This window comes from Cariama cristata, unplaced genomic scaffold, assembly GCF_000690535.1.
Source record: "Cariama cristata isolate BGI_N322 unplaced genomic scaffold, ASM69053v1 scaffold27105, whole genome shotgun sequence".
In the NCBI taxonomy this organism is placed as follows: Eukaryota; Metazoa; Chordata; class Aves; order Cariamiformes; family Cariamidae; genus Cariama; species Cariama cristata.
In genome coordinates this window covers 1-22002 of record NW_009619664.1, presented here as the reverse complement: position 1 = coordinate 22002, position 22002 = coordinate 1, and the positions used below count along the sequence as shown (strand labels likewise).

Below are 22002 nucleotides of genomic sequence, written 5' to 3'. Positions count from 1 at the left end.
CCTCTTCTTCCCATTCCTCCCTTTTGCTCCATTTCAGTTTCCACTTTAATTTAATTTCCTCCATCTGCTCTTCTCTTTGCAGCCATTGTGAGCCCTGCTTGTGTTCTTTCCTCCCACTTTCCTATATACGAGACATGCAAGACTGAATCATCTTAAGCACGTTTTACAATATCCACAAAACCATCTGTAAGTTAAGTGCCCAAAAGGACAAGAGTCAGGTTTCACGTTAATTTTAACTTTTGCTTTTTAAAAATAAACAAACTTTGAGTGTGTTTATCACCTTTTGTCAGGGCCTGTCTAGTGAGAAAAAAATTAGCTTTCCTATTCTCAAAAATACGTAAACCGAGACAGAAAACATTAGGAGACTTGCTCAGTTCCACACAGTGAATTCTTGGTTCAGCCCCACTACAACCAGGCATGTTGCTTCACCACTTCACATTCTAACACTGAAGTCCAGCACCTGGTTTGCAGAGTAGCTAAGCACCTTCAAGAAACATACGGCATTGCATAAAATCGAACCCTATGAATTTATGCCATTTCCTGAAATGTATTCCTACAAGCATTTTTAGGATTCTGTTAAGTCTAAAATAAACAGTATGACTCTGACAGGGGAAAATATTCCCAGACCAGAATGAACACAATTGCACTGCACCTCTTTTTGCTACAGGGATACCATTTTATCAATGGCAAAATCAGAAAAGTAAAAAAGCTCATTCTGATGACTAGAACATCTTGATTACATAGAAGCAGGGAAGAACATTTAAGCTCCGACAAAGAAAATACCTTTTCTCATTCCACCGAAAGGATCTTTATTCGGCTCGTATGGCATCCTTCCCATCATATCTGGCATGTTTATTCCCTGCTGGTATGGTGCATTTGGTGTCATGGAGTTTCGCTTTGGGAATGCTGAATCACTTACATCAGAAAAGGGATCATGCACACTAACTGCGCTGTTTCTGGCAGAGGAGAAAAAGAAGGCATTAACATCATTAACGTATTCATTAGGATTGTGAAAACAGAGTGGACTAATAATCGACCTAGCCCATGATGCTGTGGCAGTGATCAGTGCAGGATACATGTAAGGAAGGTGCAAAACACTTTCACAATGGACAATGATTAAAAAACCCTACCCATTTTCTTCCCCAAGCTTATCTGGCTACTTACCTTAAAGGTCAGAATTTTTAGTCTAATTCCACTGTGTGTGTTCCTATTACGCATATAAAAGTCCAAATCTTTCTGAAGTTTCACTGAGCTGCTCACCTCACTACCCCAAGGCAGTGAGCTCCACAGGTTAATTATATGCTGTGTCAAAATAGTATTACTTTTTATCAGTTTCATATTTATTACCTTTCAAATTTACCAAGCGCACCATTGCTCTCCTACTACAGGAAAGACTAAACAGCAACACTTGATTTACCTCCCAAATACCATTTACTGTTATGGAGAGGCACTAACCTTTATGGTTGCAGCCAACTTTATTCTAAAGCCCTTAAAAATCTGGCTTGGAAAATAGAGCTTCCCTGATAACTATCAGATTTATTCTTAATGCAAAAGAGAATTTTTTACATAGTGAAAGAAAACTCAATCTGAATTAAAGATGATTAAAAAAGGTTCTTGTTATCCTCTCTGCAGTATTACAGATGGAGGAAAAGAAGAACCTTCAGCTATGTTTTGTAAAGGACTCTTTTTGCTGGACTTCAGTGGGCTAAGGATCCTTAACGAACAGTGAGAAGGCTTCCCTTCACATTAAGCCAGTCTGTGTGACTTACAGGACATAGAACTGAAAGGGATCTCTTGGTCCATCCAGATGAACCCTCTGCTATCTCAACCACTGTTATTAAATACGCTTTAAATAATTTGCATTTAAGTAACACCTTAAACCCACATATTTCCTCCTTCCTGAGCATGACTGTCTGGAGCTGTGTACCGCAGGAGGACAGGGGAAGCAAGGAAAGGAAGGCTGTGGTTCTAAACTGCAGCTGCTGGGTTCTGCCTTCCTCCCCACTCTTCACATACTCGCTGCCCCACTTTGCACTGGTGCTTGCCCAATCCTCCTCTGGTGTTTAGAAGCTCATGCAGCTTCTATTCCTTCCTCCCTTTCCCTCTCCCCCCTCCAAAAAGAAATAATTTTCTGCTGCTTTTAAGGCTCTGACCAGTTCACCACAGAATGAGATGAGTGCCCAAGCAGCTGGGAAAGGGAAAGACCGGCTTGAACTGTTGTAGAACTACCAGCCCAACAAAAAATGAAGCAAAGCCCTTCTCATACCTGCCACCCTGCATAGGTGTCATCTGTCCATGAGGTGTTGATGCTGGTGTTGGGGGCTTCAAATCGCCTGGCACTTCTGTCATGGAATTACTACCAGTAGACTGTGGAGTCTGTGGGCCTTGCAAGGAACCAGAATTAGCTGGGAAATTAAATAAAAAGGAAATATTAAAAGGTAGCAGCCAAATTCCTGTGGAAATAATAAACACCAAGGAGAGAAACTGGTTCTTTCCCCTCATAAGCCTCCTTATACCATGCATCTCAGTACTTTGTAACTTCTCTCAAATCCTCTGAGATCAGGATATGCTGTGCAGTAATAGCCATCATCTTTCCTAGAACCATGAATTTAATCTGCTGCCTGAAGCAACATGAATAGAAATCATCTAGACGAAAGATCATTTAAATCAGAGGTCAGAGATACAAAGTTAATTGTCTACAGTTTACAACAGAGTAAATGAAGGTCGTTCTTTGGCATAGCTTCTTTATATAATCACTGTCATAACACACACGTTTGTAAGGGAAATTTCAGCCAGAAGCTTTTCCTCACAAATTTTAACTGCTGTATTAATATAAACTCGTAATTTCATTTACCCATAAAGGCAGATATTTCCATGGTGAAACATGGCAAATGATTCGTGGCACACGGCAACCCTGTGCCATCTTTCAGACAGTGTGGCAAAAGATTGTATTTAAGAAATGCAAAGACAATCTGGGGTAAGAAGAAAGTGATCACTGAAAGCAGAATTTGAACAGAGGACTACAGTTAACACTCCTAATGAAATTGTAAAAATAGCAATGGACATCTTAACAAAATGTAGTTAGGGTCATTGTAGAGCATATGTAACAAGACCAGGTTAATTCTGCAAAGCATCTATTTCATCTGCAAAGTCCTCTATGTTGAGATCTGAGAAAGCGATAGAGTGTCTGCTCTACTGTCCTCCTTAACCATGGTAAACACCTATATGCTTGATGACAACAAGCGCAGTGAAGCCTGTACTGCTCTTTTCTGATGAGACTGAGCAGTAGTAAGGGCATTAAGTGAATACATCATACAAGCTAATGATAAAATACATCCAGACCAGCCTTTTAAAGCAGACACTGAAGTTACTATTTTCATATGACTACTGAGGAGAAACACTCCCTGACCTCAAAGATCGGATGTAGTAGTTTTCCGAAGTAGAAGGTGGTGAGTGGGAATTTGTAAAAATGTCTAAGCCTTGGATCTGATTGGCCTTGCAGCAGAAATTCTACCCAAGGAGAACCTCTAGGATTCAAATCTTTAGATGCAATTGGGGAAAAAAATTACCAACAGAAAAAATTCACAAATCTAATAGACTCAGAAAGACATGGCTTTGGTTTGAGAGGTCCTTCTTTTTTATGAACTGTCACGTAAGCATTTTATAGTGCCTGACTATCTACATTCAACAACCAATTAACAAAACTTTATAAATTACTGTTAGAGGGAAAACTGGAACAAGCAGTATGGGCTTTGCTTCCGTATGTGAAAGAGAGAGTGGTTTATAATTGACTCAGAATCCTAGAACACTCGTCATCTTGACAGGCAGAGCTTGTTTTTAACTGAAGAACACCTTTTTTATACGTGCTTAATTTATATCTGTAACACAGGTTCCACTATCTGGAAATCGGTCGCAGTAGCAAGCGCGTATGCAAAATCCACACTGTGTAGACCACACTGTTCTTGTCCTCAGCTTTCTGAGGCACGTTTGGATTATGCTCACATAGTACTGAGGTTCAAAAAAAGTTTAAGAAAAGCTCTCTGATTGCATTAATACAGTAACAACAACATTTGCAACAACTAATGCTACAGTTGACTGAAGGCTTTAGTGCGATAATAAAACAAATCCATATGATAATAATAAAAAAATCACATTCACATAAAATGAGCCCTTTGTATATATGACCCCTGAGTGAGCCAGGATCATTCTCCAGCCCTTGAGCTTTAAATACAATTCTAGATTACTTCTAAAAAGGTTGAAAGCATTTCTGAGTTAAGCCACACATTGTCACATACCATCTTGTTATATTAGAACCATGTAAGTAAACATCTTAGTGTACCCATATACTTACTGTAAAATATGATATTGCCTAACCCTGCATATTTCTCTTATGGTGGGCTATTAAGCAGCAATTAACTTCTTCCCTATCCTACATAAGCAAGAACTTAATTCGTACCTAAAGTAAACCTAAAGAAAACACGTGAAGTATTTTTTAGTATTTACAGACTGCATGAATACAGAATCTTTATTATGAGTAACAACGTGGTTTATATAATCTTCTTATATAAGGTTAGGTTTAAAATCCAAAAGAAGATACCTAACTGAGAAGCTACAAGTCAAATGTTTATCTGCTGGGTGGTGGTTGTGGGTTGGTTATTTTTCCCTCCCTCTTTCTAAATGACTGGTTATAAACAGCTGAAAAAATGTAAGGCAAATGCTGCCATGAGAAGTGCAAAGTTTCTGGTACTGCTTCGTTAATATGCTTTGCTCTTGACCCCCGTTGGGTCAGGGACACTTCTACAGAACAGGGACTCCAAGGGTTTCAATCTCTGGATTAGGTCATCAGCTACCAAGAAGAGCCCAAGTGTGGACATGACCTACAACCGCAAAGACAATCATTTCTATGTCATACACTCACAGGCCACTGAACAGTTCACCTATATTTTAGTAACAGCATCAATGTAAATAACACATTCCTTGAGGAAGAATAAGGTAAGTATGTACTCTTAATGGTTACTGTTGGTAAAGCAGGTACAATTTTTAAGCAACTTAACTTTCTCTTGTAGGATGTGATTTTTGGTACCTTTGCCATGCTTCAGCCAATTCCCCTCAACCTAAATTTGTTTTGGAAATTTGCAGCTGTAACTGCCAGCTTTTTCTACAAACATGCCTTTGAAAATATACAGTCCTTTTCTGTTGTCCCCAAAAGAGAAGTATTTTTCTGTGAGTCTTCCAAGCCAAGTATCTATTTGGTCACCTTTTTCACACACAGTACCAGTGATCCCTTCATTGAGGAAGAGACTTAATGGTAATGCTGGGGACGTGCCTGTGACAGGGAAAGTACTCTTACTGTCCCAGCGCTTGTTCTGATTTGGCCAAATAAATCTGCGAAAAATACCTGCTGATACATAGAGATTAGTTTGCTACACATTCACCGCTTGGTTTTCTGAAGATCCGGTTTGCACGTATTTCAGGCTGCGGGTGAGCAGGACTCTCCCTGTAATTCAGCTCCTGGGTTGATCTGGGCAGTCTTGAATGTGGCGCTGAGCGCAAGAACCTACAGCCAGGAAGTCACCCCACACCAGCTCTCACGGTTACAGCTGCAGGCTGGCAAGCAAAGGCAGGGTGATAGGGACTCTGACCATCAACAGAAAAGAAGAATAGGAGAATTCAAGGGGACTGGGAACCCAGAAAGGAGATACGGATGCCGCTGAGATCAAATGAGAATTTGAGAAGTCTGAAGTTGTGTGGACATGGTGCTGCACAACAGGGAACACCACGAAAGCCCAGGGAATGCACCTAAGGAGAGTTACAGTAGGGGGAAATACCGCAAGTGGCTGGATAAAGAGACAAAGAGTTCAATACTGGGAAGAGTCCAATACTGGGCACATGAGTGAAATTAAATTTTGCACAAGAGGTTCTTAGACGTGTGCTCCTTTTCTCAGAGGGTCTGTTTAAAGATGCTGACTTCCAGCTGTGCAGAACATGTAGGGCAACAGATGAGATCATATAAAGGGCTATAGATGGCAAAACTTAGAAAACTGGCACCTAGAATTAGTGGATACTCATGTTGTAAATTTTTTGGTAGCCCAGTTTCTCTTCTGCGGAATGGGACTCATACTACTTCCTCTGTCAGATGGGTATTGCAAAGGCCGATGAATGTTTTTTAGAGCACTCAAATACAGCCGTAGTGAAGACGAGAAAAACCAATGAGTAAATTTATAACTCTCTGTTGGAGTCTGGTTGAAAACTGTGGCACAAGTAAAGGCTGTGAACTGAAAAGTGGCCATCACACACAATCATTGCACTGTTTATTCCATGCACTGAATGACGCTGATGTTTCATGGAAAAAATTTCAATATGACTGCGTAATTAAGACTGTATTGAACTGTATATGCACAAGGGAACATAATTAAGGTTGCAAACGTTATATCTCACTTTTGGCATTTCCTAACTTTTGAGCACTTGACTTTGCACCAAAGCAATACACTTCGAACAGTTTTTGGATATGGCATGTGCACACAGGCGCCTGCACGCACACACGTTAAATGCAAACTAGTTACATTCTCGCACATACATTTTACACACATTGCTATTAGCAGTGTTTTCTAGTTAAAGAATATGAAAACAACCCTCTTCTCTGTAAGAAAGTACCAAATTCCTTTTTCATGTTTCACTTTAAATTTTACATTTCCTAAGCTGCTCTCTGAAATTTCTACATCTATCCTTGCGGGGTTTTTATTATGGTAGATGTTTAACTTTGATTGTGGACGTCCTGAAATAGACACCGTATCTTTTAAAGTACTTCATAAGCTCCAGTATTAAACAAAGAACTAAGAAGGAAGACAAACAACAATGTGCTTTTAGAACAGGTAATCTCTGCTTACATCATTCTCCAGCTGACTTGGGGATGTCCAGGAAAAAAACCCTGTGGGTACAAAGCTACCGAACTCTTCATCTCACATCCACATCTAAGCAACACTTGTCTTTCAATTTGGAAGAATATGCTTTTAACAATAGGAAATCCATCCAAAATGAAATAAAATGCACATCTTTGTCAGTGAGAAGGTGAGGTCCTACAAACTCTTCCACAACTCACTCAACAGCACGTGTGATTCTTGGAAGCATGGAATTACAGCACCAGCATGGCTTTTCCCTTGCGAAGCCTGCACGGCAGTAAGTACTGCTTTCAGGAAAGACCCTTTATTGATCAGAACAGAAACATGCAGTCACAAAAAAACCCCAAATCTTTCTCTTGCCAGAAATTTTTTCCCTTCAGGGGGAAAAAAAAAAAAAAAAAAAAGAAAAGAAGAACGCAACCTCTTGAAACTCCCTTAATGTGAGGCCTGACATGCTCTCTAGGATATCCCTACCTTTTGCCAGAAGCTACAAATGTATACTCTAAAGTAAACAATGGAAAGGTTACTGAAGGTTAAGTACATTCGCATACTTCAGCGCGAACAGCCAGCCGCCACGCTGGGAAGATAATTTACACAGCACGAACCCGTGCCCTGGTTAGGCCGGGCTGGGGGCCGCGGGCTGCGGCAGGGCCCCCCTGGGCGGGGACGGGTGCAGGCACGGGGACACCTCTATCTGTCCCCTCGTCCGCCCCTCCTGACCCCTCGCCCATCCATCCTCTGTGGGGATTCCCTGGCTGGCCTCATGACACGCGCCATGACATCACCTGCCTGCTAATAATAGCGCTTCAGTCAGCCACCCGCCAGCAGAGACGGATGGGTTTGGTTACAGACGCACTCACTGAATGGCTGTGTGGTGTGGGGCTGTGTCGTATCCCCCCCGCCATCCCCCTCCCCAAGCCTTGTTTCTCTGCTGCCAAGGAAACGCAAGGAGCGCACTCTCGGCGCCCGCTCGCTCCCTCTTTCCAACACAGGCGCACAATTCCCCAGGTTTGCTGTAATGAAATCTCCGCTGACATCAGGGCCAGCTGCTGAGCGATACTCAGGGGCACCCGGGGTCGTACCACTGTGACCGTCCTCTTCGTTCAGGATAAACGCTCAGTCTGTAATTTTGAGAGTCATGCATAACTAACCACGTACTACCGCTAAGAATTTACAGTGCCGGGGTACAGCAACGGAAAATAACTCCTTCATGCTGATGCTCTTTTGAAATTTGTTCTCCGGCACCTATTAGCTCTTAGCATAATGGCCGCCAGAATTCTTTTCAGTTTAGAACTTGCCACAGAATTTGTGCATATTTTGGTCAAACCTATCAAACGTGCACAACAGGAAGAGTGTTTTGTCTTTGCACCCACTTCTGGAGAGCACTGGAGTCCCAGAAGGATGTTTATGAAGACCTCCAACGCCTCTCTCTCTCTAAGGGATTTTCTATGCAGCAAAAGAGCAGTCAGCAGTGGACACGGACCTCGGCACAGCCCCACCAACCAGGCCGTAAGGCCAACAGGCTTCTCTAACCACGAGCCTCTCGGTAGGCATCTGCCGCTGGGCCTCGCAGCTGACGGCACTCCCTGACCCAGGCAGGTTTAAGCTGTGATGCAGAGGGCTCGGCCGGCCACAAGCAGGTCTCTGGCTTGCACAGCCTCAGAGCAGCGCAAGCCGTCCTAAAACACATTCAGGCCCCCTGTTTTTATGAAAGAACAGAAGAGGCTCTGGCAGGGATAAGAAGCCAGAACATTTCTTAAATTTGGCAGCTAATCCTACCCCTAACACCTTGGTTACGGTGCCAACCTCTGCCGAACGAAGCCAACCAGCCTGTCGCTTTGCTGCTCCACTCTCACTCCTTTTTTCCACTTTTTATAATTGCTGACACTATCCTGAATTGCACTGTACATAGCACTACATTATTCGCTCCTTTACGTACCGTTTACCTTCTTAATGATGTTGTAACAAACAGAAGGGATGGGAGAACCCCAAATACAGCGCTACAAGCAAATGGACTAGCACACAGACCCAGGACCACTGCCTCGCAAGCCCCAAAGCTTTGACTTACACATCGCATTCTCTCCTTTTCCGTTCTTTAGGAATCTCCTCACTATGGTTGTTGCGCTGCGTTTCCTAGCGTTCCCTCTAGGATCGCAGTTTAAAGGTCGTCTATAAGGCAGTCGCATAATTAGCCCTTGGATGCGAGACATCTGCAAGAACCAATTTGCTCTGAACTGTGCTTCGGCCTGCTCCCACCTTGCGTAACACCACCCGGGAACCGCATCTACACAGGAACTGAACTCTTCTCCGTCTCATGAAGTCCCTATGTATTCTTATGAGCGACTGAAATACTTAGTTTTAAAAGTTTCACGAAGCTCAGCTGATTTTTAAACTCTCAAGGCTCTGATTTCATAGCATTAGCTGGTTAGAATTGGACGAAATACAACACCCTCCCCTCTCAGACGAGTCCCCCTGCTTTTTTACCAGAATTAACTTTGGCCCTAATACTGTAACTGCTTCTCTGCAAACGGATTTGGCTTCAAAGCGGCTCTGCCTACCCTGAGCTAACTGCGCAACAGAGGCGAATGGTTAAAGCCAGGACCTTTGGAGGCTACTGTTCCTTGTTGTATTGGGCTCCTGTTCCCTCTGAATGCCAAAGAGGAACAGATTATCTAAAGTACGTCTACAACTCTACTTCTTTTGTGCAGTTAAAATGTTAATGTTGGTATATACCAAAGGAAAAGGAGCAAGAAAAAAAGCTGACTATTAAAGAGAACAGGCTTGTACTCTCCGCAGCATCTATACCTCAGCGGGATTTCATGTACTAAAGCTGATACACACTGGGAAAGCCTTTCTCCGTACAGAAGTGCAGTCCCATTCAGTGACACGAGCTCTTTTCTCGCCAACAAAACAAACCTTGAGATCTTTGCTTGCTTCCCCCTTTGCTAGTCTCTATGTCCTGCTGTGTTTTTATTTTAGAAAAATAGTTTCAGTTCTCCTCACAGACAGCTTGCTTGAATGTTGTGATAAATTTAAACTCGGACTTTGCCGTTTTCATCTGTAGCGTCATGATGCAAACGGACCCTGTAAAAGTGGTATGTCTGACATTTCTATTTGTTTCAGGTTTACATATCAAAAGAATGATTCTTCACCTCAAAATTCAGCCAAATTACAGTGATCATCCCCGAACCAACTACTGAGAGGAGGGATGGAGAGAGAGGAGTGCGGGAGGAGAGAGCAAAGGAAAATACTCTTTCATTTTCAGTACTGCTGTTTAGTTTTAGAAACAGATGAATTTCCTCCTGACTCTCCTTAACCCATCTAACAGTTTCAGCTCTCCTTACCAGCCTTCTCAGGAGGTGACAGGCATGTCCAACATCTTTTATTTTTTGTAGCAGTGCACATTCAGGACACTCTATGCTCACTTCAGACATGAACATTTGGACGATAGGCTTCACTCCTAGTACCAAGTGTTTTCCCGCATCTTCTAAACTTGCATTGCAAAGTAACCTAGTTATCTTTTTTATCAAATAATCAGCATTGGGGTACCTGACAACCCTAGGTTTTAACAAGGTGGAGGAAATATTTAAATTATTACACAGAGAGATGTACCTAGGAAGATTTTAATGAAACACTCCTCCAAATCCTTACACTGAATACATCAGGTTGAGCCTTATTGCCGTTATCTTTTTCTGTAGTGACAAGGTGCTATCATAAGAAATGATCTCGTAAAGGCCAGAACTGTATTACATGATTATAAAGGTCTTTGCAATTTTCTAGTATCCATGACAGGATACTGGAGCCATGCCGCCTGCAAGCTGCCCGCAGAGCTTGCTGGGTCCCTGACTCCTCACGTCCCATTTTCAGTCAGTGAGCCGTACTAACAGAAATCCAGTTATTTAATAGTTTCCTAAAAATGCCTTCTGCTGCAGGGACCTGCCGTAAACACTCCAGGAATTATATTCTCTTGGCAATAAAAGAAGCAGGTCTGCCTAATAGTAATTGTGAAGGTAGTTCACAAATTTTGTATAATTATTTTGTTGGTCCGAAAAGCCTAATAACCAGCAAATCAAAGGAAGTTTTCTCCTCTTCCATGGGTAGTTCAGAAGTCAACGTCACAGACTAATACTACGCCTCTTCCTATGGACTTAAAACATTTCTACTCAAGAATTTTCCTGCCTTGAATATCTATCGTGACTATCAAATCCTCAGTCTTAAGTTAAATGAATTTAGAAAGAAAACAGCGTGGTTTCAAACACCACACTATACATGCAAAAAGAACAGTCAAAATAAAACAATTCCAGTTCCAATTTTTCAGACGAGAAAATAAAGACAGTGATGCTAACAACTTATCTGACATACAGGATGACCAACAAAGGAACAGGGAGCGTGCCTCCAAACTACGGGGTCTGGCAGTGGGGATGCCCCATACTCTCAGCTCCCTCCATCTGCCACGCATTCAACACAAGCTGTATCAGAGCAACCATCTGAGACCCTCTGATCAGCCCAGCATCTGCCATCCTGACTCCAATCGAAGCTCTGCTCATCAACACTTGGGTTGAAAATGCAGCTTCGGAGCCACAGCAAGGAAAGTGCAAGTACCAGAATCTGATCTTTAGACAAACGGATGCTTCTTTTAGCACCGGCTGCCTCCTCTCCTGCGGCACAAGCACATCCGTGCAGAATGCCGTTCTTTTCACTGTGCCAATGTCACTCTGAATATTATGGGTATGCTGGTGCACACGTCTTTATACGTGACGAGTGACAAACTAGACACGTGACTGCGGATGGCCCTTCAGAATGAAATCGGAGTTGACTCAGGAGCGAGCTCCAAGTTCGAAAACAAGACGCCAACAACATACTCATCCTCATCGTTTGGCCAGCAGCAGCGAGACACGCTTCTAACGACACGAACTGCAACCCGGTGATTTTTGCATTCCAAAAATGGTTGCGTAAGAGCCTGCAGTCTTTGGGACTTACCAGGAGATGGCGGCTGGATCTTAGGTTGTTTCTTGGTATCTCCAGTGCTGAAGACTTCTGGAGGGGGCTCCTCCCCTCGCTCAATCTTGCACTCGAAGGCAAACAGGTACTGAATGTATTGTTTCTTCAGGGAGCTGGCTGCGCTGCTCGAGGTGCCAACGTTCAAGGTGGTTGCCAGCTCACGCCACTTCTTGTTTTTATTAACCTAGCAAAATAAATGGCAGAATCATTGGTTTGCGGCAAAGCGGTTTGTTTAAGTCAGGAGATAAAAAAAATGGAAAAAAAAAGGGGGGTAAAAAAAAAAGCACTTAAATGTCTTGGTTTACTTTTTTTATTTTCCTCTTTTAACTAACGCTCATTACTCCCACACGCAGTAATGCATAGACAGCATTTACAGTTATAAAACCATTAAGGAACCTGCTGATAGCTACATAAAAAGCTTTGCTTGCGGAGAGTCTTCTGCATGGTGCATTTTTTAAATGCCTTGAGCTCTTCCAGGGCCTGTACTCTTCCGTTAGCAATCCATCTCCAAGCAAATTCGTGCTCGTTCTCCCCCTCTCCGACACTCGCCCACACCCACCCCATTCTAACTAAAAAGCAGCTTCTCAAAACTAATTTAGAAAGCAATAACAGCATTATTCTGCAATTTAAGTGTTTGAGCATTGATATGAAAAATAAAATTTTCTCCAAAATAGCCACCAGCTGTCAAACAGTTCAGCCGATAATTCCTGGTTCAAGTCCTGTCACTTTAGGGCGTCTTGCAGGGACAGATCAATGATCCTTCGGCAAGATGAGAGGCAGGGTGAAGCGAGGCCCCTTAATTAATTAAGGCAGACTTCAAACACACGGGGCTAGTCCAGCAAGACTCTGTATTACAGTGCTGACGGCACAACTCCGCTGCGAGTCTTGTTTGCAGTGTAAGGCTGAGAATATTCAAAGACTCTGTTCATGAGTTCCTCAAACACAGCTGATCTGTAGTAACAGTGAAGTTCATTTGCCATCCTGGATGATGCCACTTGCTCGCTCAGCTGAACAACTCGCAGACGGTATTTTGGCTGTAATACCTGATGCCCCAAAGTTCATTCAACCCGTTGTGCAATTGCTAAGGTACGATCCAAGGAGGGGAGGCAGCACTGAAATAAATGCGCTTTAAACATCTGAGCATCTCAGCTTTTGTTGGGGAAGAATCCCGATTCTGGCACATCCTGGTGACTGCTACTTGCCCTGAGGCCTGAGATTTTAATGACTCCAACTTAACTTGTATAGCTGCAAAGGTTATCATTAGCCATACTGTTCCTAAGCCTGCGTGCCACCAAAGGAAACATTTCTTATGTCTCTGTCAGCATTTAATAACACGGTAACCACTGCCAGTCAGCAAAGATCTTTTGAGGATAGTGTTAACAGCAAGCAGGTTGGCACGGCTATGCAAACCATTTTGATTTCTCTGGTACATCCTGCAAGAACCCAGGAGTTAAAGGAGAGGAGATTTTCATAAACTGTCCCTGTTGAGGCTTGAAATCCAGTTACAGAGCCCTTTGTGCCTACTGACTTACAGCTGAGTGGTGCGTAATGAACACACTGCATAATGCAAACAGAAACATTCGTGCCTAAATGCCCGGTATATTAGCATTTAGAAGAAGACTGCCAACAGCTGGGCTGTTCGTGTGGGGACCCCATCAATTGCAGCTATTTGGGGAATACGTACCGCTGCTCCACAGCTCCACTCCCCGTCACTCCCCGGGCAGATTCACCAGATGTGGAGTGCGGCAGTTGGAGTAACAGCTTTTCAGGAGAGCATCACTCAGATGCATTTAAACAAACCTCAGGAAGCAAAGCTCTGCACCTCTCAGTGGCCCCCAACAGATAAACACAGTGATCATTCACGTGGGCACACCAGCAAAACCAGGAGCCTTTATTTTAAGTGTCAATTTTTACCAGTGCTGAGGCACACACATTTGTAACTCCAGCTCTTTCAAAAATCAGTCTGAGTGAACAGCATCTATTCTTTAGCAATGCATAACGTCTGTCACTGCAAATCAACACTGAGTGTCCCAAAATAAAATAAATTTCCATAATAAGCAAACATGAATGACTCTCTAGAATATCCCATCTGCCCTTCATCTTCCTTAATTTTTGATGCTAAGAGCCATACCATGGGCACAATCACGCCGTATGAGGCAGAGCAGCTGCATGATACGATTTACCTGTAATAAAGTTTCTGAGCGAAAAGTAATCAAATCTTTATGATGCTGGGGGGCATGAGCTGATCACTAAAAATGACAGGATAACATCTCTTACCCATATACAGCATTTAACAACTGGCAAGGTGAACTACATTAGGTTTCTCTGCCTTCCTTTAATAACAGGAATAGTTAAAATCTCTGGCCTCGAAGGGCCAATGATCTAATTCAGCAGTTAAAACCTATGTTGTGAGGTGTACTATTACAAATAGCACTGAAAATGGTACTAATTGATGTTGGACACTTCTTTCTTGAACTAACCACACAGACAATTAAAAAGTGCTCTCTTTCTGAGGATCTCATTTGTTTGCCACAATTTTGAGTTCAGATTTTGTAATGAGTGTAAAATTTTATCTATTTAAACATTAAATATTACCTATTTTATACTAAATACTGTATATACATATTTATCTACATAGCTATGTTTAAGACCTTCACCTTGCAAAGCACTGAACATCCACAAATGTGCTTAAATCCACAGAAATTATGGCTCTCAGCACTCCACAGTGGCTTCTAGCACCCACCCAGAGCGACCCCCCTAGACGCAAGGGACGCTTTGTAAAAGCATCAGGCAAGGACAGATGGCTTCGAATGTCAAATCTAGGGCTGCAAATACTGACCATTTTCTCCTGCTTTCCCTTTCGATGGTGCTGGACAATGAAACATCTAGTTTTGCTCTGTGGTAGTCAATCTTACAGAATGCAGAAGTAATTTCCAAACATCGCTTTGTGAAACTTCCAGTTAACCGGTGAGAACATAACCCAAAGCTGCTCTCTCCCATCTGTGACTTTGTTATTCTCAGCTCTTCCTGCTTTCACTTTCCTTCATCTCAGTTAAGTAACTCACCTTTTCTTCGTAATCATTATGTTTGTAAGGCAACCCAAAATATCCTGTAAGCATTTTCCAAACACAGCGAAAGCAGAGTCCCTAAGAAACAAATGTACCGTCCAGAGACACTCAGAGATGCAAGGTTTGGGACGAAGGACTGTGTTTCAAGAACATCCCTGCCACTTCTCTGGAGAGATGAATTGATTTGTTTTCCTAGAGGCAGTATCCCTATCTGGGCAGGATGAATTTCAAAATCTCCTTTTCCTTTCAGCTCTACCATCTGTTTCTTACTTGTAACTTTGATCCAAAGGCCTTTTCCTCTTTTCCTCTCTTAATAGCATTACTGGGTTCCCCTGAACCGGTAACAATTTCATCTGTCTATAGCAATGGTCAATTCTGATTCAAACGCTAGAGTTTTAGGGCAATTATGCAGCCTAAAATGAACTCCAGACAAATATTAAAGCATGAAACTCTTATTTTCTTCAATAATGTTGTCAGGGCTGAAAATGTACTGGCGTAACCAGGAAGAAATAGTCTAGAAAAAAAATACGCATCGCCTTCTCCAAAGGTTCACTTCCAAGCACCTCTTCTCACCTGTGCTAAACCTCCGATCTCTTTGACGCAGACATAGAGCCTGAACAGGTCCAGGGGCTTCTTGCCCACGGCTGGCAGACTGGCCACGGGCGTGCCCCTCTCCTCCATGAAGGTGAGGTACCGATCTACCCACATCTTGCGCTCCGGCTCGTTTCCCAGCTCATAGACTTTAGTGATCTTCTCTCCAGTTGTGGTAGAGGAACTTGATTTCTAAATCGTAAGAAGAAAAAAAAGAGTTGGGGGAAGGGTGGGAGGGGGAGGGAAAAGAAAGTAAGAAACTCACAACACTGAAAAAGAGAAGATGTCAAACAAACTAAAGCTATCACACAACAGTCAGGAATGAAGGCTACTAGTTCAGGCACAAACAGTACATTCTGTCCATATACGGAAAATTCAGCTTTTTAAATAACGGGCCCAAACTCCCCATTTTCATATTTCTTTCACTGATCTGAACTTTGGATCCCAGAAGGCAAGTTTCTGATGTTGCCTCATGTCATTTTAAGAAGAGGTAGCTCCAACACAGTGCTTCTCATCCACTTATATCAAAGCGCTTTGCAAACAATGGTTTGGGTAAAATTAAAACCAAGCTTGTCCCACACAAGTTTAAATAATCCTAAAACCAAGCCAAATCTGCCCTCTCTTCTCTGCCCGCAAAAAACGGGATAGAAAACCTGAAAGTGTTCCTCCAGAACAGGAATTGCACAGAACTAGCCTAAAGCGTAATTCGTGGCAAACTAGGACACGGAGAAGTAGTTCTCTCTTCAGAGAGTCACAAATGGTTATGCTTTACTAGGCCTTCACCGCTGCCCAAAAAGCAAGAGAAGCAAGAGTGCCTACAGTACAAGGAGACCGACGGCAACACTCATCGTGAACTGCCGATCACCCGCCCGAGCCCGTAATGCTTATGAGTAGCTACTACTCTCCGCCCTTGAAAAAGGACGGAAGACAGCCATCTCACACGTCCTACCTGGCACAGAGGATGTGTATTATGACCTGGGGAAAAGCAGGGATGCACAGCGGTCAGAGCTGAACCACCAAGACTAGAAAAAGCAAAAGAGGTGGAAAGAGCAGAATTCTTTCTCATGCAGGAGCGAACCCGTTTTCCTGCTGCTGTTTGGGCTTTACAGCTAACAAAAGCTCACGTTATCTTGATGCCCTTTCCTCCTCAATGTGGAGATGGCAGAAAGCACTGAGGCTGCTACGCAAGCTGTAACTTCTCACCGTTATCTTCCCTGTGCAATATAAGGCCGTGAGCTGGGCTCTGTGCCACGGGCGGATGGACCGCTCCTTCTCCAAGATGCCCCTGACCCGACAGCAGTGAGGGGCGGCTGATGCCGCCAAAGACCCTCCTGTTTGCAGAAGGTGAAGTGATTTGCTCAGCAGTGGAAGACGGGAGTGGTTCAGAATTAAATGCAAGAGAAAAAGATTGATAGAAAGCTTTAGGAAAGGAGCCAAATATATGAAGGGAAACATATCCTTTATGTCGGTATAGTAAAATCCGAAACTTGGTTGTTGATTGCAGTAGACAGTTCTTTAAACTCATCTAGTCAATCACTCTTTCACTCCTTTTCCTTACTTTGAACAGGAGACAGCACTGCCCTGATGTGAACAGGAACTTATTTCTAGTTGACCATCTCTAAAGAAGACCCTAGCTGTACCTCACCGATGCTACAGAACCACCCACTTCGTCCATGGCCCCACAGAGCACTGGTGAGGACTGGCACTCAGCACCATGAAAGATGCAGTGGGGTAGCATCCAAGGATTTTAAAAGCATTGCCATAATTCATCTTGCATGTTAGCCTGGAATATACGACAAGCTCTGTATCTCCCTCCAGCCATTAGCTGAAACTCGGCAACACTGGAGGAGAGCCAGGAGAAAAGAGCAGCCAAGGGGGGTGACCCAGCAGTTCCATAAGCCATTGCTGTTCTTTCCAGTGAATGGATTTTCATTTTAATTAAATAAATAGTCTCCTGTAAGGTTTTCAGTCTTGCTTCCTGATACTGTAATTTCTTTGCAGTAGTCCTTCCTACAGACAGATGTTACTACCTTTCTTACTCAGAAATGAGGTGCGCTCCTGAATTTACTTGAGTCAGATTCAGTTGTGTTACAACTCCTACTGAAGTCAGAATCAAGGCTGAATTTGTTTTAGGAATACTAAGTGGCCAGCAGGAAAGTACTTTGACATGAGTCCTGCAGATCCTGCGACGAAAGCACAAATTGATTCTGTAGCGGCAACCAGTTTACTCCAAGCATCATTTGCTATGTATCTGGGTGTTTAAGAAACTCAGTTTAACAACAAATACACTTTGTCCAAGGTTTTTTTGGGGGGCGGGTGGAAAGAGGGAAGTAGGCAAGTCATGTTGCTACCAATTTGGTTTTGTAGCAAGAGATACCTGACCACACAGGCTTGAACAGCTGAATAAATTGGAGCTACCCCACTACTAACTGCAGTAAGAACAAAGTTACCCTACTGCTCATCAGCATTAATTTTAATCTGACACTCATGATGCTACAGAACTCTAATAAAAATGAAGGTGGGAAATTTCAGCTTTTACCCAGCAAATTTTGTATGTGCTTACATTCTAACATATGAGGCAACTAAACAGTTTCTATTTCACTTTTATAGTAGTTTACGATAAAGAACGTTCAGATTTATCAGTTTTACGTTTTCATTTTTATATGGGAAAAGATTCTCTTGCTCAAACCAGATTCAGAGCAGAATGGAAACAGTTAAGAATTTTTTGTTCTGTTTTTTTCTCCCATACATCTCAAATGATGCTGCTTTTCAGCAGTGTGGCAGCAGGCTCTAAAATGACAGTATAATCTGAAAACTTTTCACAGCTTACAGAAGGTAAGAAGTGTTTCTTACTGTGTGAGCTTTCAGCTTGTCATGCTTTGTAAAATGGGTGCAATTTTCTTCTAAAATGAAATGTTAACTTTAGAAGAATGCACTGGAGGGAAGAATGCTATTCCTCAAGAGTAAAGATCTTTTTCTCTTCTCTATTTTTACAAATGTAAACATATAAAAATGACAGATGTGTGCAAGCTAGTCTACACACAAACGAACTTCACTTCCACACGGGCAGGTTCAGTTGGAAGCCTAGATTTGCCTATAGGTAAATGTTAACCCTCAGAAAAGAAGAGTTTATTACAAAATGATCCCATTAGCAGATTGTTAACTAAAATGAGTGCATGCCAGGCCATGCTGGAAGAATACAGATCACGAGCTTCTCTTATGTTAAGTTTGTTGATAATTTCAGTGATAAAAGAATGCTAGTGCAAGCCTGTGGCACATACCTTTACCAATTTAGTTGTCACCTACTCTGCCCTCAATCCCCAGCACTCTTCTACATGGTATGACTGGTCATATTTAAATGGGCAATTTAAAAAACCCCACCAAAGTATGTGGGTACCAAAGCCAATTCCCATACTACATCTGTCAAACCCCATATTTTATTTTCAATACACCTACCACCTATTAAAACTGTATTATATACAGACCCTTGTATGGCGAGTCTGCAGAAACCTTCAGAGCAACACAAATTTCTGTAGGAGTTCTTTTCGCATTAAGGCAGTGGGTAGTTGTTTCTGTACATACCTTTAAGCATCTATATTTATAGAACTATCTACCCTTCACTTCCCCCACTTCAACGAAGAATTTTCCAGTATTACAGCTATCACATAGGCCTGTTTTACTACAGAACAGAGTGTGCATATGCAGGCAGCAAAACCTGCCACAGTCCATGCTCTGGCAATTTCGCAGGACACAATCCTCTGTCAAGGACTCTGCAGACCCCTCACAGCTAGCACCAGGGAGATACAGTGCTATTCACATGTATTCACTGTTATCTTCATGGGTACCTACGGACAGTGAACAGCATTTTATGGGGTTTTCATAACCTACTGTTTATTCATGTTGCAGCGACCCTGTAGAGTTCACACCCACACTTTAAATTTCTCTTTTCAAGAATTTTAAAGCCACCTCGCCACTGTCAGGGATGTAAACCACATGCAAAACTAGCATAGCAGCAGTGTCCTTTCACAGATGTACCTGAAGAGCCCTCAAAACATAACGTTCAACAATTCCTTCTCCACATCTTCTCACGCCTCACCTCCATATAAAACTGCTGAAAGAGAGGATCCACTTAGTAGGATCACAGGGATACCGTGAAGTGAACCACAGACCATTCACCCTTGCTTTTATCCTCTGCTGGAATGTAGAAGTTGTAGCACATGAAGCAGCTTTGGGATTTAATGAACAAATGCAGGCTGTTTTCAAGTGTAATGAAACGCCTGCAATCAATTGTTCCAGTCTATGTCAGGCTGCTGTTGGGAGTCGATGAAGTTATCCAATACACTGGACTTCATAGGGAAAAAAGGATCAGCTAATTTACAGCACTTATTTTTCTGTCGTTCCGAAGCACTGTATTTATCCATATCTGTGTACCAAGAAGCTAACTGAAGCTAAAGATGCAGCAGCATTTGCACAGAAGGACATTCAGAAGAAACTGAAAGCACAAACTTTCTCCATTTATTTTTTCCAACGCTATACTTTGCATATTTACATGGAAAAAACTCCACGTATGTTCACGATGACTCTAGGATTTGTTACGCAGTTTATGCAATGAGCTCAGGAATGCATTATCATTTAGTAGGCTTGCAGAGGAAGAACTCGATGTGTTAGCCTGTGCAATAACTCTCTTGCCTTCCCCCAGAAAACCACCCAAACAAGCAATACCCAAAACATTACTACAAGAAAACTAACAGAGTTTTTGGTGCCACGCTTTCAGAAATGCTGTTAAGATGAGACTTGGTGGGAACAAGTAACACCAGCTGCCTTCTGAGACTCAAAGTCACTGCCAAATAAACATCAAAACATCAAGGTGATGCATTTCATGCCATGCTGCCCCTTTGCTCAGGGGATTTGCTAGACGTCGCATTTTTGGATGGGCCAATCTTTTTCCCTCCAATTGGCCTTCCTCTGTTTGCCCTGAGACACGCTCTTCAACATATCACTTTGTGAAAATGAAGTGGTTATCAAGGAATTGTTGCTAATTTAAGTGTACATTAACATTGGAAAAAACCCCTTTATACTCCTCACAAGAATGTATTTCAGTATTTTTCTACAGAGAAATTATGATCATTATTACTTCTGGTAAAAAGAAAGAAAAGAGGAATAATATATATTTTTCTAATTCAAAAAATCAAAGCAAAAGTGACCAAGCAGACACTTGATCCCCATAGGCCGTATCAGCTTCTATCTGCATTCTCTTTTTTATATATGTACATAGATTTTCTATGTGTGTATATATATATATACGATGAAATTAACTTTTAGCTCCACACATCTCTCTCAGGTTTTTCTTTACAACCTGCATGAGAATGACTAAACATTATTCATCTAAAAAATAGTTTTCTAAAACCATACATGCATCAGGGTTTTTTCTACCCACAATCTGGGTTCTTTCAAAGTAACCGAATGAAGCAAATCAGAAACAATTTTGGTTTAGACTGTACCCTGATAACCTAATGACTGTATTTCCAAATACACAATTCAAAATTAAAAACATTTCAAAAATACAGATGGCAGCTTTTTCGTGGTGCTGAGTCTACAATTTAAACTTTGATGGATATTAGTTTCAATAGGGGAGAAGATTTCTCATGTTGTTTTGTTTTGTTTTGTTTTTCCTAAATAATCCTAGCAGAGACAAGTGCAGCAACCAGAGTGAAGTCAGTTGTGTGAAGGAGTTTGGGCCCAGGAACAGAAATGGAATCGTCCTTAACAACACAGTCGGCATGCTTGGAAGCTGATGCATTACAAGAAGGATGTTTTCTTCACAACAACTGCTGTATTACCAGACAGCACACTTGCATGATGCACGCAATTTTACTCTTTCTTATTTCATAGTACTGTTGGGACAAATTTTGCCCTTGGATAAGCATGCTCAGGCCCCACTGAAGCCAGGCAGTGGAACTTACAGTCATGTGTCCGAGAGCAGAATTTGTACCCAGTGTTATAAAGAAAGAAAACTGTTTAGTGGATAAATAATGAAGAAAAGGAATTTACAAAACAAACAAGCAAGCATTAAAATATAATTAATTACAAAAAAATAAACAAAAACCAAAAAAACCAGAGCCACTTACAGGGCTTGATGGAGTCTTTGGCCAGCCTGGGCTGCTAATGCTATCACTTTCATCTCCATGAAATGAGGAGATGCTAGCAGAGCTTGGGGACATTGGGGAAGGGACTGGCAGGTTGCCTGGGGTTGGGGGCTGAGAAATACCCTGAGAGCTGTAGCTATCCTGTGGTAGAGGAATAAAAAAAAAAAAATATGACAAAGGCAGGGCAAACTTTATTAAAAACAAAAAAAATACATCCAGTTTAACAGACTGACCAATTTTTATATATAAAATATATATAAACAGAGAGACACATACAGAAAACACACACATATATAA

General features: G+C 42.2%; 1 protein-coding gene across 1 annotated transcript in view; it reads right to left on the bottom strand.

Moving 5' to 3' along the window:
- ARID1B (AT rich interactive domain 1B (SWI1-like)) overlaps positions 1-21846 on the bottom strand; it is a gene marked incomplete at its 5' end in the record, with an annotated part of 35802 nt that extends 13956 nt beyond the window's left edge. Inside the window, 5 exons of the mRNA XM_009701335.1 lie at positions 784-956; positions 2267-2405; positions 11880-12084; positions 15542-15751; positions 21688-21846. Of these exons, the coding sequence (XP_009699637.1) occupies positions 784-956; positions 2267-2405; positions 11880-12084; positions 15542-15751; positions 21688-21846 (886 nt within the window). The remainder of the gene's footprint in view (positions 1-783; positions 957-2266; positions 2406-11879; positions 12085-15541; positions 15752-21687) is intronic.
- Between the last annotated feature and the right edge of the window lie 156 nt (positions 21847-22002).